Source organism: Rhinocladiella mackenziei (assembly GCF_000835555.1).
Source record: "Rhinocladiella mackenziei CBS 650.93 unplaced genomic scaffold supercont1.5, whole genome shotgun sequence".
Lineage (NCBI taxonomy): Eukaryota > Fungi > Ascomycota > Eurotiomycetes > Chaetothyriales > Herpotrichiellaceae > Rhinocladiella > Rhinocladiella mackenziei.
The window spans coordinates 3455770-3481282 of NW_013550600.1; the positions used below are offsets into that span (position 1 = coordinate 3455770).

General features: G+C 50.2%; 7 protein-coding genes across 7 annotated transcripts; 5 read left to right on the top strand and 2 right to left on the bottom strand.

The window, feature by feature from the left end:
• Window positions 1-71: 71 nt before the first annotated feature.
• On the bottom strand, window positions 72-3364 carry Z518_07748 (uroporphyrinogen decarboxylase; the record flags this gene model as incomplete). Its single annotated transcript, XM_013415876.1, has 5 exons — window positions 72-1066; window positions 1125-1166; window positions 1682-2070; window positions 2125-2856; window positions 2907-3364. The coding sequence occupies 5 exons, from the start codon at window positions 3362-3364 to the stop codon at window positions 72-74; spliced, it is 2616 nt and encodes an 871-aa protein (XP_013271330.1).
• A 377-nt stretch (window positions 3365-3741) lies between these two features.
• Window positions 3742-4842, top strand: Z518_07749 (60S acidic ribosomal protein P0; the record flags this gene model as incomplete). Its single annotated transcript, XM_013415877.1, has 4 exons — window positions 3742-3849; window positions 3874-4036; window positions 4089-4766; window positions 4820-4842. 4 exons carry the CDS (start codon window positions 3742-3744, stop codon window positions 4840-4842), a joined length of 972 nt encoding a protein of 323 aa, XP_013271331.1.
• Window positions 4843-5450: 608 nt separating this feature from the next.
• On the bottom strand, window positions 5451-6281 carry Z518_07750 (uncharacterized protein; the record flags this gene model as incomplete). The annotated part of the gene is made up of 1 exon (XM_013415878.1): window positions 5451-6281. One exon carries the CDS (start codon window positions 6279-6281, stop codon window positions 5451-5453), a length of 831 nt encoding a protein of 276 aa, XP_013271332.1.
• A 788-nt stretch (window positions 6282-7069) lies between these two features.
• Window positions 7070-10114, top strand: Z518_07751 (uncharacterized protein; the record flags this gene model as incomplete). Its single annotated transcript, XM_013415879.1, has 1 exon — window positions 7070-10114. One exon carries the CDS (start codon window positions 7070-7072, stop codon window positions 10112-10114), a length of 3045 nt encoding a protein of 1014 aa, XP_013271333.1.
• A 2485-nt stretch (window positions 10115-12599) lies between these two features.
• Z518_07752 (uncharacterized protein) lies at window positions 12600-16542 on the top strand (the record flags this gene model as incomplete). Its single annotated transcript, XM_013415880.1, has 6 exons — window positions 12600-12689; window positions 12745-12775; window positions 12835-13389; window positions 13446-15854; window positions 15904-15999; window positions 16052-16542. 6 exons carry the CDS (start codon window positions 12600-12602, stop codon window positions 16540-16542), a joined length of 3672 nt encoding a protein of 1223 aa, XP_013271334.1.
• Window positions 16543-17223: 681 nt separating this feature from the next.
• Z518_07753 (uncharacterized protein) lies at window positions 17224-21723 on the top strand (the record flags this gene model as incomplete). The annotated part of the gene is made up of 1 exon (XM_013415881.1): window positions 17224-21723. The coding sequence occupies one exon, from the start codon at window positions 17224-17226 to the stop codon at window positions 21721-21723; it is 4500 nt and encodes a 1499-aa protein (XP_013271335.1).
• Window positions 21724-23004: 1281 nt separating this feature from the next.
• Z518_07754 (uncharacterized protein) lies at window positions 23005-24315 on the top strand (the record flags this gene model as incomplete). Its single annotated transcript, XM_013415882.1, has 1 exon — window positions 23005-24315. One exon carries the CDS (start codon window positions 23005-23007, stop codon window positions 24313-24315), a length of 1311 nt encoding a protein of 436 aa, XP_013271336.1.
• Window positions 24316-25513: the final 1198 nt, after the last annotated feature.

Consider the following 25513-nt stretch of genomic DNA (forward strand, 5'->3'; position numbering starts at 1 on the left):
CAATGACAATGACAATGATCCATTGGACACCTTTCTCTACCGCAGCGAGTTTTCATGATTTTTCACGTCTTTCACGCCGTAAATCTGTGGATTTCCTCAAAGAAGAATTTCAGGTCATCTGGATTGACACCCGGAGTCACGCCGTGTCCAAGGTTGACAATCCATCGTTGCTTGCCGCCTCCGAATCCTTCAACCATGTTCTGGACAACGGAAGTGATCGATTCGTGACTACCGTAGAGGACACCGGGATCAGCATTGCCTTGCAAGGTGACTCGGCCTCTGGCTATTCTCACGGCCTCCTTGGGGTCGTGTAGCCAATCGAGACTAACGACATCGAAGCCAGAATTGCATAGTTCGTCGAGAGCGTACCATGCTCCCTTTGCAAAAACGACCATGGGCACCACATCCTCGCCCATCTCGCGTAGCTTCTTCGGTAAGTTCTCCGCAATATACCGCAGTGATGGCAGTGCGAATTCTTTGAACGAAGAAGGCGACAATTCCCCAGCCCAGGAATCGAAAACCTGTAAGATCTGTGCTCCGGCCGCGACTTGCAGCGCGAGATACTCGACGCAAATCTCGGACATCTTCCGCAAGAGAACCTTGCTCTCCTTGCCATATTTGTAGATCCACGTTTTGGCTTCTTTGAAAAGTTTTGTCCCCCCCCCTTCAACCATGTAGCATAACAGTGTCCACGGTGCGCCGCAGAATCCGAATAAAGGTACTCGTCCCGCGAGCTTAGTTCGTGTCATCGTTATTGCCTTGTAGACATACTCGAGCTCTTTCTCCACATCGACTTTCTGCTTGACAAGTTCCTGGTATTGTTTGTCCGCAGGCGAGCGGAGCGGTTTAGGGAATTTGGGTCCGACGCCATCCACCATCTTGACTTCCATGCCCATAGCCTGTGGAATGACGAGAATATCGGAGAAGATAATTGCAGCGTCTATGAGGCCATCGTATCGATCAATAGGCTGGAGAGTCAAGGCGGAGGCGATCTCTGGGGAACGACAGCATTCGAAAAAGTCGCGGTCGCCTTTCGCTTGGTGGTATTCAGGGAGATAACGGCCGGCTTTGAAAGGTCAGCGTCATCTAGCGAAGGGGGTGGAAAGGCACTGACCGCCGCATACCTTGTCGCATCACCCAGATAGGTGGTCTATCGACTTTTTGGCCTGATGCCGTTTAGCTCCGAGGTCCGTTGATGAAAACTCAATACTAAACCCACCACGTGCGGCCCGAAGGAGGCGGTCATTTTTCAAAGGTAGGAAACCTTTCTTCATTGTGTACGGTATTCGGAAGCAAATATGGTGAATGTTGGAGTCTGCTGATTGAGGGCGGGACGTTGAAGGCAAGAATTGACGTTGTCGTCGATTGAAGCACGTATTCTTTTAGCCGAGGTTCTCCCGTGTCCCTTCGGAGCCTCGCGAGGCTGATCAAATATTTTACTACGTCCTCTCCCCGGGACCAGATGGGTATTTATTTTGCGACATTTACACATTATTTTGTCTGGAGAAGTTCTGGATTATTCAACGTAGCGCTCTCGATGACTATGATAGCCCTTCTACACTTGCCGGTACGTCTTCTTCAGCCTCGTCCTCCTCATCCTCTGCTACATTGATGCCCCTTTTTTTGCGCAAATTTTCCAGCCCGTACAGGTTCTCTCCTAATAGGCTATACAAATCTTTACCTTTCGATGGAGCTGCTGCTGCCGCTGCCGCTGATGGCATCTCACCCCTCTCGCAGTTCAAGGCTGCATTGTTCAAGAGCATTGCAAGACTTGATTTCTCCCAGCGCAACAAGGCTTGGTCACATCCTTCGTGGTGACTAGAGCCATTGACATCATTTCTGGGCGGGCTGGAAAGCAGTTCAAAAGTGTCAAATGCTTCCGCTGCTGGTGTCTCGTGAGGTCGAATCTCCCTCATTGAACCAGGCTTGTGTACCATATCAACGCTAACCACAATATTCCAGAGGGCAGGACCAGTACTAATGTCCAATGCGTTACCTCCTAGTGTCAGTGTCTGATGGTGTCGGAGCTGTCCTTGTTCTGTGAGTGTGTAACTTAAGATCATCGGTAGACTGGAAAAGATGCAGTTAGCCTGAATGCCAAAAATGACAGGAGATCCACCTTACCCTTCAAGAGCAACCAGGAGAAAATGTGGTGGTGGGCGAGATTGTGGTGCATTTCCGGAGACACTGCAATGTATGGGCCATATACCGGAGACTGCCAGTCGATCGAAAGATCGTTCACCATCGCTCGGATTCAAGAATTTAGTGATGTCATTTTGTACAGCTCCTTGAAAGAGTTCCTCGTCGAGCAATGTCCCCTTTTGCCAATAGTAGACTCTCAAAGACGGCTCACCACTCCCTGCGACGAGTATTTCTGGGTTCCAAGGTACCACACACAGCTTGCTCACAAACTCTCGATGTCCTAGACAGTAATGCTCAATGATGTGAGCTTGTGAGACACCCCGGGAAACGCGAATATGCTCATCTCGATCTGCAGTCAAGATGTATTGCCTGCGTTTTAGCCCAGCTTGGACCTCGGCGATAGCAACATCGGTCAAAAGCGACACATGGCCCAAAAGAAGTTTGAATTCGAAATTTGGCCCGTCCTTCTTCGGCCGGGTCACTTTTCGCTCACGCTGTTGTCTCAGAGCTTCCAGATTTCCTTTCGTGTGTACCGTCAATTCCGTTGCAGAAGGAACATACATTTCTTGGACTTGATCCTGTTCGGACTTCCGGAGTACCCACTCTTCTCTTGGATGCAGTGGAAGAAGGTAGACGTCTCCGAATTTATCTCCGACAAGGATATTCTTTTCGTCTGGAGTCAGAACAACCGCACACATTCGTTTGGGCATTGACCTAAGTCTTGTCAACCAGAAAGTGAAGCTGTTCGTGTTGATGCAGCTCACCTTCGACTTAGTAGATCTAAGCGGCCCCAGGAACGAACTTTGAACACGCCGATCGATTTGTCCTCGGCTGTCAACACGATGACTGTTGCGCCGTCACTGGTGGTGATGATATGAGAGACATTGGGAAGCTTGGAGCTTTCTACCTTGGGCTTTCGTCGCTCGCCCTTCTTTCTCTCGGATATAATCTCAATGGAGTCATCTGAGTGTTGATGAGAAGATTCTGGCTGGTCTTCTCCTTCGATTTTTGGCCGTTTGCTCGGTCGGGCTTCACCACCGTCAACTCGGCTGGTCGCATGCTGCTCTGAGTCGTCATTATCTGTCCGTGGCCATTGGCTAAGAAGAGAACCATCTTTCAGGTTAAATGTGTTTATAATAGGGCCTGAAGCCGCCAACAGGAAAGGCTGTTGGCCACCAACTGGCTGCACACAGCACAGCGCTTGAAATGGATGTTGAAGCATTCTTCAGTGTAAAGTGGAGTTCTTCTCCTTCAAGGCCTTCAAGCCGCAAATTAGCTTTCAACGAGCCACACTCATCTCGACTGAGGAGAATCGTGACGCCGTTATATTCAGATCTTTAAAATGGGGCATAGTCTCAGTGAGATTCCATTGTTGAAGAGTAGTCATTGATATTGCCATTTGCGATCGAGCCCTCCACCGTGGCAGCCCTCTCGCCAAGACTGCCATTTTTCTGGCCCCGTCAGGGACCGCACAACTTTTTGTGGGAAATTCAAGCGCAGCCTCCAACTTCAGAAGTTCAATTTCCATTTCACCACCTCTCCCACATCAAATCGCATTCAATTTGCCCTTAAATATCCTAACTTCATCCCTAAGAAGTCATGGGGGGCAAATCCGGAACAAAGGCTGTCTACTTCGACAAGCTCAAGGGCTTGCTCGATGAGTACAAGTCCATCTTCATCGCACGTCCTCCCCGAGATAGAAATCAGGTCGGCGTGTTAACAACTTGACAGGTCAGCGTCGACAATGTCTCCTCGCAACAGATGCATGAAATTCGCCAGTCTCTTCGCGGTGAAGCTGTGGTTCTAATGGGCAAGAATACCATGGTTCGTCGGGCTCTCAAGGGATTCATCCCGGACAGCCCGGAATATGAACGTCTCCTCCCTCATGTGAAAGGTCCGCTCCGCGCTTGGAAATACAATCGAAAATAATGTTCTGACTGTCGCAGGAAATGTGGGCTTCATTTTCACCAACGGCGACCTCAAGACCATTCGTGACAAAGTTCTGAGCAACCGAGTCGCGGCCCCTGCTCGTGCTGGGGCCGTTGCCCCTGGCGATGTCTACGTCCCAGCCGGAAACACTGGCATGGAACCTGGCAAGACTTCTTTCTTCCAGGCTCTTGGTGTTCCTACAAAGATTGCTCGTGGAACCATTGAAATCACCACCGAGCTGAAATTGGTCGAAGCCGGCGCCAAAGTTGGGGCTTCAGAAGCCACACTTCTCAACATGCTGGGCATTTCTCCTTTCACTTATGGCATGAAGGTTACACAAGTTTATGAAGAAGGTCAAACCTTCTCTCCAGATGTGTTGGATGTCGAGGAAAGCCAACTGCTCAAATCGCTGTCTTCCGCCATTACAACCATCACCACCATCTCGCTTGCTGCCAACTACCCCACTCTTCCTTCTATCATCCACAGCTTGGTCAACGGATACAAGAAGGTCATTGCAGTTGCTATCGAGACCGACTACAGCTGGGAGGCGATCGAGGAGCTCAAGGACCGCATTGCCCACCCTGAAGCTTATGCTGCCGCCGCTCCTGTGGCTGCCGCTGCCACTGAAGAGGCTGCTCCCGCTGCGGCGGCGGAGGAAGAAAAGGAAGAGGAGAAGGAAGAAAGTGAAGACGAAGGTGAGTCTCGGCCGTCTTCTAGCAATCATACAGTGTTGGCTAACGTCACTCAGGCTTCGGTGGATTGTTCGACTAAATGCATTGAGCATTGGCCAGATCGGGGACCTGCAAATGGACATATCAAATCACTCATAGCCACCGTGATAGATACAAACAATAGGTGCAATGATGTGAACTGCTCCCACCACTCTTGTTATACAAAACTGGAAATGTGAAACGTTCTCGGAGACGATGTGACCACCATTTCGGGTATGTCGTCTTCATTTCCCACTTCAAAGCCCTTTGGTGATGATCAATTTTTAACCCCGAGGTCGCCCAGTGACGATCAAAATGGGCAACAAACACTCTAATTTTTTACTGATAAAATCTCTTTGTACTCTCGCTCCTACATGGCTCTTGTGAGATACATGCTAATACCTCACCAGGATTTGAAATTAGTCCAATGCTGATCCTGCATCTCGGCCATTCTGTCAGCAAAGACCCTTTCGAATGACCAAGTATTGCATCCTGCGGGCAGAAGTTTCTTTCAACTCTCCGGTTATGGTTCCTATGCGGCCGATTCGTGTGACGGTAGCTCATCTCGTGATCGTGACCCGGGGGGAAAGAATTCACATTTTCGGTCAGGCCATCCATCCAAATGAGAAGAAACCCCGACGCCACGCCAGTACCCATTCTCTTCTCGATCTATGCAACGAATTTTTGGGGCTGTCTTTCTTCTTTTGTAGCCTCATGCCTTTCCTCTTCGCTCAGATCCACCATCTCGGCCTCCGAGCTAGTACTACTGGGCTCTCTTGACATGCTGGTGCCACAGGTAACGATTTGATCATCTGCCTCCCAAGTCTTTCGGTACCTATTCCAGAGCCTGTCGACCGACTCTCCGAAAACGTCATGCCAGAGTTTCTTCTCATCATACTTCTCCTCTCCCATGATTTCATTCATACGACTCACCGTGCCAGGACCACGCCTTTCCTCGAGCCACTCCAAAAACCATGCAGTCTTCTGGTAACCCTCATCCCATTTCCGACCCCTATTTTCAGGCGATCGATTCCAGTGTGGTGGAGCAAGTCCCGCCTTCAGCCGTACAAAGTCTGCTATTCCTTCAATCAAGCCTCCTGGAGCTGTACCGTGACAATTGTTTTGGAAACAATGAACCATTTCATGAGTGATGACGCCAGCGATCTCATGTCGCACTCCCGGTGAATTTCTGGAGAGGACACCTTGCACGTAGTCGAGTGAAAGATGGATCTCTTTGTGGAGATCGTCCAATTGTAAACCGGTCGTGTACGCGACGCCTCCCATGGACCTCAGCACCACCGTCACAGACCTAACTTTGGGGATCTCTTTCAAGCCATGCGGCGTATATAGGTTGGCCACCACATGCTCAATGGCTCGTGCGAGGTACAATCCCCCATCCAGAGACGCGCAAGTAATTTGAGTGGCTGAGTGAGTAACATCGTCCAAATGGAGTCGAAGGACCGGTCGATGGTGGAGTTCCGGAGGGATTGGAGAGGGCATGTCGGGGATATTCCAAGCTCTATGTTCAATGCAAGGTTCTCATGCGATAGATCTGACGGGAGTTGTCGTTTGTTAACGGAGACAAGCGGACTCTCCGTCTTTCGTGTTTATCGAAAAGGGAAAGGGAGTGTAGGCTGGCACATTTCAGTCCGGTTCCGTGGTATGCCCTTGATGCGGGGAGGCCTCTCTATATCCACGCCGTATACTTGCTGATGTACGGAGCTGTTATGCAGTGGAGCAGCGAGTAGGCAGCAAAGAGGCAACGCGACTGGAAGGTGAATGGTAGGGACTCTAAGTGGTGGAACGCTTTAATGCTGATTGGGTACCGCTCAACGTCGACGCCAAGAGGCCCCTCGAAAACAAATCAAAAACTCTAACCTCGAACTCAGTTTGCGAACTCATGACCTTTTCTTCTTTTACCAACCTTTGGAACGCTTCAATGTCCACCAACAATATCAAAACAATCGCGTCGCCTGTTTGCCTCTGTCAAGGAAGCTGATCCGGTATGTCTCCAGGCGTCTACAACTACCCGTACTTTCCCCCTTCTTCGTTCTGCCTTTACCTCTTCCCGCGATCGCTCTCCATCACGTGGACAGTTCTCACAGTGCGTGTTGAACCTGATCGCTACACTTTGCAAGCTCACTTCCACTACATTTGCTTGTTGCTCTCTGCTCTACATGACTTTGCCACACCCGATCTGTCAATCTCCCTCATCGCAAGATTCTCACTGTTGGGTTTTCTTCGTGTTGCCTTGCTAAATCAAGGCGCTTCGTGCTTCCGTCGCCAAAATGAATTTCCGTACGCCAGCGATGATTTCAATTGCTTCTGGGGGTTGGACATCGCTAACGAAGTTCTCTGCAGTCAAGAAGATCGACGCCCTCGTCCCCGTCGCCGGAAAGGTAATCTATTTCACCTTTGCCGGCATCAGGGTCAGGATGCTCGGAAAAACGTATGTCGATGTGCTCAGCTTTTTGCACTATGAATTTACCCTTCCGGAAACCGAGGAGAGCTGGAAAAAGCGCCAGGATCTCCTCGCTCAACTCTCCGAAATCCTCGAAAATCGGAAGGAGAACTCCACTATCCCGAGAGACTTCGTTGAACGAGTCAGGCCGGTCATGCCTGGTATTCTCGGAGCGGCCTCGTCCGAACGCACCACCCTGTCTGCTCAGGCCTGTCGAGTGATCTCCAACCTCGCCAAGAACCTTGAGACACAAATTCAACCCCAACTCGACCTCATCCTTCCGCAGCTGATTGCGCACTGCGGTTCTACCAAAAGCGTCAATCAGAAAAACGCCAATGACGCAGTCATCAACATTTGCAAGTATGCTGGCTACAACACACGACTCTTCTACCATGTCTGCTCTGCGTTCCGAGACAAACGAAATCCTCCTCGCACCTATGCCCCAGAGTGGTTGCGACTTCTCCTTGAAAACTACCGCGGTCAAATGGACCGAGACAAAGACGGCGAATTGGCCAAAAAGGCCATTTATGAAGGCCTCACCGATGGGCAAGTCAAAGTCCGAGAAAACACGCGTGCAACCTACTGGGAGTACGCAAAATACGACGTTCAAGGCTCTCGCATGATTATGGGTGGCCTCAATTCTCATGCCCAGGCGGCCCTTCGCGATGATCGTCACAATCCCGACAGAAGTTCTGCCAAGGATATAAAAGTCCCAAGACCGGATTCAGCCCTCGCCTCCATCAAAGCCCAGAGCAAACGCATGCAACAACATCGTGGCTTTACGCCTGCATCGGTCAAACCAGAAGACTTCATATTCGGCTCGGTGGAAGATCTTGATGCCGTCCCAGAAAAACAGAATATTCCAAAGGGCTCCTCTGAGCCTGCAAGAGAGAAGCAAGAAAGGCCAGTTCAACAGGCTCCTCGTGGGAATCACCAAACTGAATCAACGGGAGGTTCACGTCATGGAATCTCTACGCAATCTCGCACGGCCACCCACAAAGCACCCAAGGACATGAAGCTTGACAGTGGCAAAGATCTCAAGGCCTCAAACCCACAAGTTGATGCTCGCCCATTGCTTTCAGCACCGGTCAGAAGAGCTCGCATCGTTGCTACGCCAATGACATCGACCTCAACCCAAGGACAACGTCCTGGTTCTCGTGGGGAGCCTACCAAAAAGTCCCCTGAAACCAAAGACAAGCCAGTCACAGATAAATCGACTGGCCGCCATACACCAAGCACCCACGTCGAGAAAGAGGCAGTGCCATCTACAGCCCACCATCACCGCAAGACTGCAAGCCGTTCAGAGACCATCAAAGCTGCCGAAAGGGGACGTTCAGCTTCCACATCCAGCAAAAGGAATGGTCGTCAAACACCAGTCATTGCCGAAGATAAAGGGCCGTCTGCTCCCCCAACTGTCCAATCTGCCCCGAAGACTGAGCGCCCGGCTCCAGTCATCGTTGAGGGCCAAGTAGCCGCAACTCCAGTCACATCTGAACACGCCAACGACGTGATGGCCCATGAACAACTGATGGAAAACATTGCTCCAGCTGGCACCATGCCCCTCCGCCCGGTCAAACCCTTTGCACCAGAAAATCAAACCATTCAACCAACCGAGCATACTGTCGACAAACCCACCAGCCGTCAACACATTCCAGAGGGCAAGGAGAACACCAACATTATGCGTCCACGCATAAAGAAATCCCCCAGCCGCTCGCCCCACCACTCTCCCACTCGCTCACCACAACGATCCCCTCGTCGTTGCACTAGTATTGCGTCCGCAAAAAAATCACTTGCGACAGCCACGGAGTTCCTTCGTCACGGAACCCTCGATGCTCTGGGCTATCGCAGGCTTAGAAAGCTGATTGACACTCACCCTGGTGTTCTGATCAAGAACCAAACACAATTTAATGAATTGTTCGAATTGCTTATTAAAAACATGACGTCGGTGGATGAAGTTACCGAATCCAGGGATAAGAGACCGGGAAATCTCAACCATCCTGCGTACAATCGACACACAATCCTCCTTACTTTGATTGATCTTTTCCATCAGTATCCACAATGGCCAGAGCCACAGCCTGGAATGACATTGTGCGCACTTCTCATTGCACGATGCAATCACAGCTCGGGTTATGCCTCGGTCCTACACGCCATCGATGAATCAGCATATCTCCTATGCAAATTCAGTCAAAACCCGCTCCCTACAATTGACGCAGTCCTCGACATGCTAGAACAAATTGAACATATCATCACCACCAACCATCCTGTTGTTACGCCAAAATCGACCACTACTGTATTCCATAGCAGTCTTCAGAGTCTCGCGTCAGAATTTGGACCTGAACGTCCTCGTTTCACCAACAGACTCCCTATCATTATGGCATTCGGAGTACAGGTGCTCAACGAACTGCTTGCTCGGCTTGCAGCCTGCAACGAAACCCTTTTCACCATTCAAGAGGACCGCTTGGCATCGTTCGCAGAACACCTTCTTGCCACGTACACATCTATCATTAAACGACGGGTTATGGACTTTTGCATAGCGCTGCATGGAGTCATCAAACCTGAGAAAAGATTTTATAACTTCTTCAGTAAGGAGTCTGACAAGAATCTCATTCACTACTATGTGGCTGGAGCCTCGGGGATGGCGACTGGAAGCTTTGGCAACACAGACAAGGTTGTGCTACCCGAGACGGACGTGGACTATATGGAACCAGAGCCATCTACCTATGACCCTGGTTCAGAGGTCTCAGCCAATTGGAAATTCCTTGGAAGTACCGCAATGAATGCCGGTGTTGCGCCAGGATCGGGAAGTTTGAGTATGAATTCCCTGGAGGATGGGGCAGGTGAAGTTGCTGCTTCGGAGGATTCAGGAAACTAGCAGGTTCTTGGAAACAACAGCAGATAATGAATTGCGAGGATGAGAAAGGAGAAAAAGAAAGAAAGACTGAAGCCTTGAAAGGGATAGAGTTTCACACAAAGCTGTATTCTTATCATTACGATTCATTGCTATTGATGACTGTTCATGGCTCATGGTTCATGATGATGAGCTGCGAGACTTTTGGAAAGGAAACCCCAGAATCACGGAACGGGCACCGGGGAATGGGACTGTACTCTGGCATTCATTGGAATTCACTGGAGTTCACTGGGAGGGTTGGCGAAGACAAGAAGGATCATGATACATGGTTGCTATTGCTATTACTGTTGCTAGGAATAGATAATACGCAAAACATGATACCATTGAAACCAAACTTCCGCTTTCCTTTGCTTTTCATCGTCATCTTGCCATTTGAGATTTGACGTGATATTCTCGGTAAAACCATAACGTGGAGGAGAGGGTGTTTCAGACAATGAGGATTGTCCTCTCAATCATGGAGCTGGTGTGTTTCGGCAGTGGAGTTATCACCTTTTCTTGGTATTATACCTAGGCGGGATATTAGCCAGACTGTGGGGGTTGCGCAGCTGGGGACGGACTGACAGAACAGATTCAGAGTACGGATCGCGGTGGAGAGAAGATTCGGGTCCATTGTACGAAAAAGAAAATTAAGCGCCAGAGGAAACACAAGTGCTTTTGATCAAGTTTGACTTGGGAAGTAAAAAAATATAGGTCTGACATGGAAGACTCTTCCTATTCCCGCTGGTGCTCTCCCTATTTCCCTGTCAGACCAAAGCCACTTTTATATTTGGAGAAGAGGCCAGACCTGGCAGGGGTCGTGAAGAGTATCCTTTTGTACCCGCAAGCGAGATTTCGAATATGGGAGAATGGCGTTATTCAGGATGAAGCGAGGCAAAGAGGAATTACGTGCTGCTAATCAGTGATCAATCATAAGTGGTGCGTGTTACTCGTTGGTCAAGGGGACAAGGTGAAACTATGGCGTGGACGACTCCGTAATCTTCCTCAAAAAAGACTCCGCCTCCTGATCTGCTTGCGACATGAGAGTGCGCACTGCTCGCTCGTTCGCTCGCTCGGTAGACCGACTAACTAGGTAGTAGACGGATAATAGTCGGGGACCACGTGGAGACAGCTTTCGATGGTTTGACAGGTAGTTGTAACCAGGCCACGAAAACGAGAGCAAGCGGAAAGACAGGCTTCAGAAAGAAACCAACCTACACAGTGCATGATACTTGCTGCTTGCTGCAATAAATAGGGATAAAAGAGCAGAAACGGCATGGGGAATTCGAGCCAACTGCCTTTGCAATCGATGTGAAGAGAACTGACAAAATTGCATGGAGTAAACCCCCCCTTTACTATCCCTCGCAGAACATGCTTAGATGCACGCTAGCATCGGTGAATCCCTTGCTGGCGATCTTGATTCGAGCTGCTCAGCCTTGACACGAATCACTAGAATCACTTCCAGTTTAGCTGCACAAAGCCTCCTTACGCTTAGTCTATCGCCCCCATAAGAAGAAGCCTAGGGGAGCCCATCTGGTCATGGGCACCAATCGAACTGCTAGGTCGCCTGTTCATTCTGATCTCGACTGGCCAAAATGAACCTTCCATCTCCATCTGCGTCCCATCGAGTCCATCTGGGCCAGAAGAAGATTTGGAGACCGATTAAGCAGGATGCCAGGAGTACCGAGCATCGCAGCCCTGGCTTAGTGCTGTGCCACCCAAGAAAACCTGCACTCGCTGGCTGCTGGCTTCTGGCTGCGCAACCCAGAATCTCCTCATCACGAACTCTTACTACCACTGACAAGCCAGGCCATCGACTCTACCACACCACCATTACCATCTCTTCAATCGCCTCTCACAGCTTTTTGCGCTCAACGCTCTTACAATAGCACAACAACGGCCATCTTCCCTCAATGTGGGTGTCTTCCATCCCCAGCTGCTCTCACCGTCTGCTTGACTGAAACGCGATCCCTCGACATTCGCCATTCGCTGTCTGCGCAACCATCTCAACCCTAGGCTTGCACGAGCTGACATCCACGATCCTTAACAATTGTTTGGCTTCACCCTTTACTCGCGCTCCTGCTCAACCAGCGCCATAATCCAAACAAACGAGTCTGTGCCTGCTTTTTCGTCATTCTTTCCAAGATTCTGTTGCCAGACAATTGGCCACCGAGAAACACTCGTTGGTCTGTCTGATCAATTGTCACCACAGCTCTTCCGAATAGTGTTTCAGCTGCAGGGCCACATACGACATCACTCTACCAGCAAAATTAAGTCTTGTTCACCAGAGATCATTTAATGTACAGGTGTTGAGGTGTTTGAACAAGGGAACATAAAGGAAGTGAGCAGAGATCATTAATGAGATACACTACGACGCTCCAAACGGCGTTCTGTTTGACTGGAACATAAATCTCCCACATGTCGACAGGGCAGGCCCTTTGCACAGTACCAAATCAATTAATAGGACAACATCATGGCAACCGCGATGGAATCCCCCATGGCCTTTCCAGACTCTCCAATGGATCCCGATGAGGCTGCCTTTCCTTGTAAAGGCTGCGGACTGGTAAGTTTGGTCTCCATGACCACGATAAGCGGACAAGAACTAATCCAAAATTAAGATCCTTGAAGAAGGAAAAGCGTTTGAACTAGGTGTGTTCACGATGTGCTTTAACCAAGTCCCCAGGCCGCCGTCACTAACAAATGTAAAGCTGGCAACAGATGGCACATTGACTGCTTCCGCTGCAATACTTGCAACACTCTCCTAGATTCCGACGCGAATCTCCTTCTCCTCGGCGATGGCTCCCTCATTTGCAACAATTGCACATACAGCTGCAGTAACTGCGGTAACAAGATTGAGGATCTCGCAATTTTGACCGGCGATCAAGCCTTTTGTGCAAACTGCTTCAAATGTCGGAATTGCAAGCGGAAGATAGAAAATTTAAGATATGCACGGACATCACAAGGGATTTTTTGCATGGATTGCCATGAGGCATTGATGGCCAGAAGACGCAAGAAAACAGCAAAGAGCACCAACGCGCGTTCCAAACTCTCCTCAAACAATGTTCATTTGGACAAATCGCTACCGGCTATCCCCCCTCCGGAGGCCAGGAAACCTGCATATCTCTCGGACAATCAATCCCCCTACCCTGATACCTATGCCGAAACACCGGCAGCAGGCGTCCCCTCGGTGGGCAAGACGGTCAGTGAATTGCAGAGAGATGCGGACTCTCGGCCTTCCTCCGCGGATCAAAATCCTCCTCGCGGTAAGTAGCTGATGTCTAGACCTGCCATGCCAGAGGCTGACCCGGTTTATTTCTAGATATGCTCACACTCCCTTCGACAACTTTCCGCAATAACAGACATTCGACGACGTCCCAACGCTCAGACTTTTCAGGAGGTGGCGAGGAGTTCTTAATTCCTCTTGCTTTTGATCCTACACCCCAACCATCCACTCAATCTCCCAGCATCTCAAACCAAGTAACGCCACGAGGCGTTGAGGAGAAGCCCAACGAGAGCTTCTCGACTAGACCAACACCACCCTTGGCTCAATCAACAATCGCGAAGTCGAACACTTCAAGTCCTCATATTGCATATCAAGAAAAAGGACGACAGTCCTCGCGAGATATCATTGAGCGACACCGTGCTGGCGGAAGCGTGAGCAGGTCGGGTTCCGCTAGCGCTTCCCCATATGTCCCTACCGAAGAACCTCGAAAATCGGAAGACTCTCCTCGTCTATCACAACTTGCTCGTACCAACGAAGCGCAACTGAATGACAAGTTCAAATTGCAAGATGCGCCCAAAACCAAAAAATTGGCCGCATCGACTCCCAATTCACGATCAGAGGCTTCGACTCCTCGAGCGGAGATTGCTCCTAAGGATCCTGTGGAACAAATGACAACCACAAAAACGCTGGCGGCGCCGGACATAGGTTCTCCCTCAGATCAAGGCTTTTCAACACCCCGACTCTCGAGTGACTCGAGTCCAGCTCATAGTGGAACGACCGAATCTCCAAGACCTGCGCAACTGCCTGCGACGACGATGCTCCAAAATCTACCAAAGCGAGGAGATTCTCTGGATAGCGCAAAGCGAGGCCAAACGATGCCCAGGAAGGAATTCAATTCTACAGCGCACATTCCATCTTCTCTCAGCGGAGCTGTCAATGGAACTCCGTCCTCCCAAAAACCAATTACTTCACCTACCGATCTCGCAAGAGCAAACGGTGGAAAGGTAATTTCTGGCCCTATCGGCTCGCCCGACTCCAAGAGCATTTTCGACACGACCGATGATACTGTGAATCAAACAGATCTTCCAAGTACCGCGAAGGGGCCAAATGAATCCTTTGTGGACCCTCGGGCACCACCATTACCCCCTGCCGATCATTCGAGAGTTCGCAATGAATCTTTCAGCACTCTTCATTCCGAAAACCAGAGATATCTTGACGGCCAGAAGTCACCAGGCCTTCCACGATATTCAGCAGGCGGGGAGTTTACGATGGATGAGGATATGGCCCGAATCATGGGTGGTGATGAACCAAATACGCAGGAATCATTCCTTAGGAGGGTTTCGAATTCCGTGCGTCATGGCCGCAGCTACAGTGATAAGACCGGACGACTATCGCGGGATCGCTGGCCGAGGTCACCCGCTGTCCCGACTTCATCCATTGGTCAAGAAATCAGTAGCCCCAGCACTGCGTCGCCTGAAAACCGCGATGAACTGACCTGGTTCAAGAATGAGCTTCGGCGAGAGAGGCAGAAGACGGTGGAGCGAGAGAAGAGGATAGCTGAGCTAGAGGCTCAACTCGACTCGGCCGCAAACATCAAGCAAGTGAATTCGGAACTCAAGGAGAAGAGATCGACCATGGTTGTTCTTGACACACAAAAGGAGATCGTGATTCGAGAGCTGGAGGTTCTGACCGAGCACCTGGCTGTTGCAAAGCGTAGCGGGGAGCCATTCGACCTTTCCAAGCTGAGCAACACCGTTCTTCGCGAATTTGCAGAGGCCTTGGAGAAATTGAAGAATTCCTTTGCGCCTCAGATCGAAGAATCAATCCAAAAGCGGAATGATCTTGTCGACGAGATTGCGAACCTGACCCAAATGAAAGATAAGAGCTTCATGGAATTTGAGCAGTTGTCGTCAAAGAATGCACAGCTAGCCGAGCTCAACAACCAACTGGTCCACCAGATCCAAGGATTGTACAAGGCCAATTCAGGAGCCCAGGCCGAGACTCCCAAGCCTGCCGTGAACGGACTGGGAATCTACCCTCACCACAAGGAAAAGTCGAATCTCTCTTTTGAGGCGAGGGAAATGCGTAATATGTCCACCGACTTGACCAATATCGATTCAACTAGCACTTTACAGGCAGGTGAAGCAGAGCCAGTAACAGTGCTGCAGGGTCCCCAGATGGTGAATATTAGAAAGGCCCAGCCCAAGAAGTTTGATTGGAGAAAGGGACAAAAGGTTGCCAAGGGAGTTACCAAGGGCTTGAAGGGTGCTTTCTCCTCCACGCAGCAGACCTACAGCAAGGAGATGCAATTTGCAGAAACGGGTGCATATGGCTCGAACACTGTCGGCCAGGAGTACTCCCATATGCCCAAGAATAACCAAGAACCTGTCAAGCAGGGTGGCTTCGGCTTCTTCGGCAACCAGAAAGCTCCCCCCAGGTCCAATGGTCTGTATGCAACACAGACTAATGCCAGCACACCATCTCTGTTGGTTGATGCCGCAACACGTAAGCGTCAACTTCTCACCACTTTCGCGTCAACACTAATATGGAATAGAATTATTTGGCTCGGATCTTGAACAACGTGCCGAATTTGAGAAGACCACTATTCCTGCGATTGTGAGGAAATGTGTCGAAGAAGTAGAATCTCGAGGTATGTCTCTGCACTATTCAAAACCTCTCCACTATTTTCTAACACGACTTAGGCATGGATATTGAAGGCATCTACCGAAAATCAGGAGGCAATTCACAAGTACAGCAAGTCAAAGACTGGTTTGAGAATCCTTCCAAGGATTTCGACATCTCTGATCCAGACCTGGATATTCACGCCGTCACGTCTGGACTGAAACAATACTTCCGACGGCTACCGGTGCCACTTATTACCTATGACGTGTACGACAGGCTCCTGGATACGACAACAATTCCAGACAGAGAAAATAGAGTCGATGCCATGCAACGGGCATTGGAAGGCCTACCTCGAGTTCACTACGAGACACTTGAGTATCTCATCCAGCACTTGGCGCGGGTAGTACAGCAAGAAAAAGAAAATCTCATGACCAGTATGAACATGGCGGTGGTGTTTGCGCCTACAATCATGAGACCGGAGAGCATAAGTCGCGAATTGAGCGATACCAAAATGAAGAATGAAGCCGTGATGTGGATGGTTGAGAATAGTGAAAGATTGTTTGGGAAGTAAAAGGAAAGAGAAATTTTCCAAGGGGATTGTTTACTGGATCGGGCTGAGGAGAAAGGAGTCTTCCTTCGACATGACCATGATACTTTTGTGTACTGATTTATTCAGCCGGGCGTCTTGAGGTTGCGGAAAGCGATTACCCAGGCTGTGAATTTTCTTTTTTTTTTTCTTTTTCTTGTTGGAAGTGATGACTCTGGATGACCAGCGGTCAGACTCCAGCCAGATATTGCAGTTGTGGGATATGTATTGGAAAATGAATAGGACTAATGGAATTGTGGTACAGAGGAAAATTGAATCAGGGGCCAGAGTGTAGGAAGTCCGCTATCCTTGTTTAGCGGGATTGTTTTCTAGAGAGGCCTGAGAATAGGAGTATGCAAAAGAGAGAGGATCAGCTTGAATCGGATTGGCGGCCCAATGACCGGATGCGTCAATGGCCGGCCGCCTAGCGGTGACTGGCCTCCCAAACCCATTAGCCTGGGCACCTCTACTAGAAACGCAGTCAACTTTGGTACACGCACCGAAGCGAGCAGGACCACGCCTCTGGACTGCGCACGAAGACCTTTGCTGTCCACCAGGCCAGGTTCACAATTTCCACCGACTCCCCTGATACTTTGAATGACGACTGAGCCTCCTCCTTACCTGGTCTTTAGAAGATGATGCTTTCCACCTCCGCGTCAACTCACGATGAATCAGCAACCACTTTACCCGGGGCCTCGACAGCCTCCGCCGCTCTCAAATGGTGATTACAACTCTTCTGCTGCCAACAGACCGGTGACGAGGCAACCGGAACAGCAGGAATCCACCCAGTCTCGTGCGGCGCGTTTTGAAGATGAAAAGCGGCGCATCATCGAGAGCTGCTTCAACAAAAGAGACCCTGATGGCATGCAACTCGAGTCGTACATCACACACGTCCGAGTTCTCGAAGATGGCTCCTATCCATCATCGCCTCCTCCACCCGACTCTCCCGAGGCTAACAAGAAAAACAGAGTCATTCTGGTCGCGGTCCGAAGGTCCGGCAAGGTCAGAGTCCACAAAGCCCGCGAAAACGCCAATGGCACTTTTTCAATCGGCAAGACCTGGAATTTAGACGAGCTCTCTACGATCATATCATACTCGGGCTTGACGCCCACTACACCCCAGCAGCAGATGGAAAAGCAATGGGCATCAAATACCGGCTTCACCATCTCGCTTGCGAAGCCGTATTTCTGGTCCGCACCCACCCCTAAAGAGAAGGACTTTTTCATTGCCAGTCTGATCAAAATATATCGAAAATACACCGGTGGAAAGGTCCCAGATCTCGTCGGCTTTACGCCACAGGAGGTAACGCAGTTGATTGGAGTACCATCGATTCAAAATACTCCCACTCAAAAGACCGCCTTCTCCCCCATCATGCCACCTGATCGCTCGACTCCTTCAGCCGCGCCATCTGTACCCGCACTTAGTGCCAACCGACCACAGTCCCCATACACATCTCAGGCCTCTCAGAGTAGAGATGGCAATCGTTTCGACGCGCAGGATAACCGCGCCTTCCTGCGTCAAGATTATCGACCCACCACTCGAGATGGGCCACGTCCACCATCTCAGAGCGAAAACAGAACTCCGGGAAGGCCAGATAGGGGAACTCCAGTACAAGAGAGTCCTCGCGCTCAGCCATATGGTGCCCATCTCAGACGAGACGATGCTCGTACTCCATCGCTCTCTGACAGTTTACAACCCACACAGCCACGGCCGTCGATCAGTCCCAGGGCCTCACAAACATCACTTCAGCGCAATGACCCATCTCTTGAGCCACCGCCTCTTAAACCGAATGGGTCTGGAGTTGCAAAACCGGCCGGATTGGATCTGTCCGCGAAAAGGCTGGGGCCTGCGGCAAGTCAGGATTCGTTCCGCAATGGCCCTGGCAGCGATACATTCAGTTCGAGGCCGAGTACTGCAACTTCTGATCACAAGATTTCAGGAGCAGCACCTAGCATTCCGGCGCTTGATTTGGAATTGTTACCAGACGGGAAGAAGTCAAGGTTAGGTACATCGAATTTGAAATCGGAGAAACCGGGTCCCCTGAGTCAAACCAACAGCACCTTTGTAACCTCTCTGGGAACACCAAGTGGTATGAAGGAGGAAGAGCCACCGCAACGAGAGCCGAACTATTTGGTCTCGAAGAAATCTCAGCAAGAGGTTAAACAACCGGCGAACGACATTGGACCACCCAAGCCCGCTATCAACGATCCCATCGTGCCAGAGCCTGAGCCATCCAAAATAACAAACGAGCCTGTGACGGCTGAGCCAACGGAAAATGAACCTCCTCCAAAAGTTGAAGAAGAGCATCGGCCCGGGCTAGGCCCGATGGTTAAGAAGAAATCAGGAAAGGACATTGCCAATCAATTCCGAAAAGCCGCTCTTGCCGCAAGCGTATTCCAACCTCGCCAAGGCGGTGCTGGTGCTCGGTTAAAAGCGATGCAAGAGAAACAGTCGAATGAGCCCGATGGCATCACGAGTGTCGTTCCAGCACCATTGCTAAGAGGCATGAGTTCGGACAGCGCAAGAAGCGGAACTCCTGAGTTAGCCAGTCCCGGGATCGAAAAAGACCAGCCAATTCCCAAACCATTATCAAGCGATGCGGTTCCAAGAGTTCAAATCGAACGGACCGCCACTTCAGATACCGTCCCCAGAGCTGCGGGGACTCCTGCGCCCGCTGCTGTCCCTGTGGGCCCTGATTCCCCTAAAAAAGAAGCCAGAGCAGAATCCCCTGACAAAGCCCGGTCTGGTTCTCCTCAGAGAAAACGTCGACAAAGGCTTGAGGCAGAAGTCGAAAGAAACTGCGCGGCTTTGGGAATTGATCCACGCATCGTGGATGGACGTGGAGCAGATTTCAACGAGCTCCTTACCGAATTCGGATGGGACGGAAAGCTTTCCAATCAGCAAAAGGTGGAAGATTTCGAGACCGACATTCGCCGGGAAATCGGTCGTGCTCAGGCAAGCGGCTGGCTCGGGCATGTGGAGCAACAGGAGAACAAAGTGCAAGAACTCGCTAGAGCTTTCGACAAAGCAATTGCAGAGTGCGAAGAACTGGACGGGCTGTTGACCCTGTACGCTCATGAGCTTGACACCCTTCATGACGACATTGAATACATCGAAGCTCAAGGCCAAGGATTGCAAGTGCAGACCGCCAACCAGAAATTGCTTCAGGCCGAATTGCAAAGTCTCTTGAAAACTTTGACGATATCTTCTGGAGATCTTCGAGCATTGCAAGCTGCACCCATCGATAATTTTGACGGTGTTCAGGCCATTGAACGCTCCTTGGCTTTGCTTTACAGGGCAATGCTGACGATCGATCCAGAAATTCGCCAAAATAAGCTGCGTCAGGCAGCAGCTTCAGCTACGAATCGAATTGGTGTTGGTGTTTATGCCGACACAGAGATTTGTCGCATGAGGGCAGTCCAACAGAAGAAGGAGGAGTACCAACAGGAGAGTATGATGTTCGTGAATCGATTCAACCAACACATGAAATCAATGTTCCAGATGGCCGAACAGCGCGCGAGCGAGGAAGCCAGCGCACCGAGCTTTTCATCGGCAACATCGCTCCCACTCAATCTCCAAGCAAATAATACCTCAAGACAAGAACTTTGGGTGTATAATACCATGATGCTCTTCGTACGAGAAGTCAATCAGTATGAATGGCAAACATTGATCAGCAGTTACGAAATCAGTGTAAAGAGCATTTATCAGGAACAGTTCCGAGACTACGTGATGAGTCTCAGAAAGACAGTCAGAAGGCCGACGGGAGAGGAACAGGAAATTCTCTTCACCCATCAGGAAAAGGAAAAGGCGGAAGAGTCACTTACTACCACGGCTGCACGAAAGCTGACTGTGAAACGAGGTAAAACAGTAAAGGCCAGTACGTTGAGACAGCCAATTGGCGGCAAGCAAGACGGTAAACCCGATGCATGGGCCGTATTCGATACCGTACTCGAACAGCAAGCCATGGCCATCTCGGAAGAACAGAATTTCATTGTCCAATTCTTCCACCTGGATTCGCAGTCAAATGCCGACTTTGCTGAGGTGATTCAATCACCGCCTCCCGAACAGCGCAAACTGCCCAATTTACAGACGAAACAAGCTTATGATCCAGACCGTAACATGGCCAAAATTGTTCAAAACGCCACAGAGGGAATCTATTCGTCTTGGCCCACTGACCTGCAAGCCCTGGTGGAGTGGGTTTTTAAAATGGATCAACTGCAAGGTGTTGGTGTTCTTGTCTCTCTCGAGCAATGTTTGGCCAAATATGAGGAGACCAACCAAGAGTTCATCACTCGGACGGTCCGGACTCTTCATGAAAGACTGATAGGCCTTTTCCACAAATTCGTCGAAGAGCAAGTCAAGGCTATCGAGGAAACCAAGGTCAAGGTCAAGAAGAGAAAGGGATTAATCTCGTTCATGAGGGTTTTCCCAGAATTTACGGCGGCGGTAGAGGAGATGATCCCACAAGAATTCGCACGCCATGAGTCGCTTGAAGTGCGCTTCATAGTCAATGATGCATATGGGAAACTTCTCAAAGCTATGTGGGAATCTGTCAACTTCATCGCCAAAGATAGCCCAACCAGTTCTGGTGGAGCAGTACACTCCAATGCGCCTTCGAGTGGTGACCCGGAGGACAAGGAAGCGTTGAACTATCACATTCTCTTGATTGAAAACATGAATTACTTTGTGGACGAAGTCAAGACTCATAACAATGTGATTCTGGAAGAATGGGTGGACCGAGCTTCTCGCGATCAATTCATGCATTTGACTCAATACACTGATGCAGTTATTCGACGACCGCTTGGCAAATGGTTAGATTTCTTGGAAAGCACTGAAGCATTGATGAAATCGAGCGATTCATACGCCAACATTGCGAGCAAACCTAGCCATTCTCGAAGTTCGGCGAAGAAGATCCTTGCGGCTTATGACGCAAAGGAGATCCGAAAAGGAGTGGATACGTTGAAGAAACGGATTGAAAAGCATTTCACTGATGCGGATGAGCCGACGACTTCGAGCAGGAGTTTGATCGGTCGGGTCTTTGATGAGTGTGCGGTTCGATATGCGCACGCACATGATAGGATGAAGATTGTGATTGAGCGAGTTTACGATTCGAGTCTGGACATAGATTGGCGCAAGGAGGATACTACTGCTATGTTTAAGAGATGATGCGAAACAGGACCATCCATATCCATCGATTGATTCATGGTCGTACCGAAGGAAAAAAGACTTTACGAATTGAGAAAGAATGTGAGGAAGGGAAGGATGTTCTGTGGTTGCTGGCTGCTTGGTTGGTTAACTGGCTGGCTGGCTCTTTGTATAAAAGAGTGTGCGCATGTGTGTATCTTTTCTATCTTTGTCTTCGAGCGAGCGCCCGATTGAGGGATGTGTCGAGAATTTTGTGGAGAACGGATCACATACTGCCAACACGAAATAGCTGTGGGAACTTTGGGGGCGAAATGAGAGTCCAAATTGAAGAATATCGTATCACGGCATTGGACATACCAGTATCACTGCGAGATTTGATCTGAGTTTGGAGCTCTTCCGGTGGGCGTTGTAGGTAAGGTACAAGGTATTGTTAAGCTCTGGTGCCTGAATCGTCGAGCGTCTCCTGAGTGGAAGCGAGGCTCAACAGTACCTGCAGGCATGTGATCTTTATGCGTCTCGTGGCGACCAGTGTAAACTCTGTGTAGATCCCCATGCCACATGCATTGCAGATCACCCTGGGTCTCTTTACCCTGTCATTCCTTCAGGCTTTCGTCAGCTCATTTCAGATCGGGCAGATATTTTCGTCGCGGAAGGGGAAGCGGAAGGGGCTCGGTGTAGCGAGGTCAAATGTGCTCGTTTTCGGTCGAAACCAGGATTAGGACCGAGAATACTGGAGCCTGCCAGTTGTTGATAACGACGATTTCTCCCACCTCCGGTAGGAATGAATTGAATCGACCTTCAACTGAGAGTTTACTTCCTTTTTTTTCTCTGGATTCGACATGCCGTGTTGTTCATTCGATCGAATCTGGCTCAACACTGACATCGTGTTGTCGTTGCTTCGAAGAGAATAAATACCTAGATTGTACCTTATTGACTTGACTTCCGGAAGCGCGACACGAGACACGCGAAAACGGACAACGCCACACACTTGCCGGAAGAATTTCCGTTTGATTGATAAGATTGATCTGATTAGACTCGAATGGGCGTCGGCCTTGGTGGGGGGATCGTCTCCAACGAAACATTTTTGCTACTCTGCGACGAATTATCCCGCCTTCTTCGTACTCTGTACACGTACAACGGCCTGTGGCATTGCCCACCGCATACAGGGCGGGTACGAGACCGGGAGACCAAGGGGCCTCCATCCCGGATATCGCACTGTACCCTCGAAAACCAAATTCAAACCTAAACAAGTTAAATTATCGCATTTAAGAACAATAACCGTCCCTGCGTGGCGGAAACAAAATGCCCTCGCGCCAATACTCCCGTCACCAATACCGTCACCACGAGGCGGAACAGTTAAGCTCCACTAAAGCGACACCTCGCGGTTTTACGAGCATGTCTCTACTGAGGAGCGTCAAGACCTTCCTCACACCCACAGGATCGTCCGCAAATTTAGAACACTCGACAGGGTTCCGCACCGCAAAGACCGAGACTGAACTATTTACGCCCACTCGGCCCGATGTTGACGGCGGAGAATGTCTTCGGGACTGTGACTCGTGCACGACGCATTATCCGAAAAAGTTCTCCATTGATGAATCAGATAAATTGTACGGGCACGTGAAAGGATGGAATACGCATTTAATCGTCGGGACGGGACGGACAGATTGGGTGAGGGATGTCACGGACGAGAAAGGATCTGTGATGCATGCGGTGGGCAAAGCCGGGTTGGAGAGGAGGAATGGCAAGTTGATGCTCAGTGCGAGTAATTTACCGAGTGGCGAGGAGTGTCATGGCCCGGGGGAGGAAGAGGGCACGGCCGATTGTTTACTGCTGCCAGCGTGGGTGGTGGTGGAGAAGGTGAGGCCAAGTCAGGTGGAGGGATTGCTTAGGCAGGTCGTGGAGAAGAGTGTGACGAATAAGACACCACTGACAAAGAGGGAGAAGGAGGTCAATGGACTTGCGCACGCACACGCACAGGCACATGGTTCGGAGATTGAGAAAGACAAGGAAACAGAAAGGGAACAAAATCTTCCGAATGGAGAGACAGAAACAAATACAGCGTCACGAGAGGACGGTCAGAATACGCTGCCAGATGTTGCAGGGTTGCAGATTGGAGGTGCAGAGCAAGAGCAGGAGCAGCAACAATCCAATGACCACAACGCAACACTCGAACCAACGACACTGCCGGCCTCAATGTCCTCCTCGTTCAAAATCCGTCCCATTCCTCATTCCTACCTGATTCTCATGTGCAGTCATAAGACCCGCGATGCGCGTTGCGGTCAATCCGCACCACTCCTCCGCAAGGAATTCGAACGCATCTTGCGCCCCATGGGCCTGTACCGAGATTTGCAAGACGATCGTCCAGGCGGCGTGGGCATATACTTCATCAACCATGTCGGAGGACACAAATATAGTGCCAATGTGATGATTTATCGGCGGCAGCGGCAAGAAGACAGTAGGGGAGAGGCGGTGCAGTTGATTTGGTTGGCGAGGGTCAGGCCGGAGGATTGTGAGAATATTGTGAGGTATACGGTGTTGCAGGGGAAGGTGGTTAAGCCGCAGACGCAGTTGAGAGGTGGATTTGACAGGGAGAGAGGGTTGACCAGTTGGTAGAGGCAGTAGAAAGTCACAAGGGATGAGTGGCGTTTGGAATAGATCTGGACATCGTCAACGCAACGGTTCGGCGCAGGTTTCAGCGCAAGCTGATGGGTATTCGGAGGCAGAGCGTGCGGCATGAGACAAAAAGAGTACAGAATGAAAGAAATTCAATGCTTGCTGCGAGAAAGTTGGGTTCAGTGTGATCCGATTTTGTTTCTCTGTGTCACGTCAATGTTCTTCTCTCCTGCATCACATCTCTTTCTCATCCGTGTACATTTTGATCAATCCTTCGGGAGAGGGGGAGATGTTTGTAGACTACAGCCTTGGTTTTGCCCAATAATCATTCCTCGACGAGGATTCGCACCAAGCTTGGGAATAAGACGTCTCCCATTGGACCTTTCGACCTACCAAGCTAATCAAACCCCGTTCAACCCAAGCGGTGTCTCGGGGCGAGCTCAAAGTAGGCCGTTCAGCAAAGGTTCTAGGGTTACTCTTAGTTCTGTCGACCGGGATGAAAGACATTAATGGAAGTGCAGTAATGGCTCCGCTGAGGTAGTCGATGGACGTCGCAATGATCGACCTTAGCACTCCATCACGAGGTGAGGAGGAAAGGGATCGTTGGACACAGAACTATATTGATGAAAAAGAAAGGAAGAGAAGAAATGGGATGCCAGAAAAAGGATAATTTTTTGAGGATGACACGCGAGTCTAGTCTGTTTTGGGAAGGGGATCTTGCCGTTATTTACTCGATCTCTGCTATCCAATTTCCCACTCTTCATGATCATGAACTTCCACTTATCCGCATTGACCTGATTACGGCATTCTTCCACCTTGAGGTTCTCATGTATACTCACACGAAGAATCCTCACCTCAATCGCGAGCACTAGACCCTGAACTGCTCAGTTCCTTTACATCTCGTGCCCGGCGACGACTTCCGCTTCCATCACGACCGGATACTCTTTGATCCCCGGAGCAGCGACATGTTTGGATGGCAATGTCGTCAATGTCCTTGACAGCGTGACATCCTCTGGTTTGGGATTCAGGGACAGGGTCGATGCCTGTTATTCGTGTCGAGACCGAGCATACAGCCGTGCCCCAGCTACCATGCTGATGCCATCGGACGACCTATTTTGACAGTTCCATCGGGATTTGAGCTGCTGATCAAGACTACTGGGATGCCCCAGTATAGGATGGCCGGTGGAGGTCTCGGCAT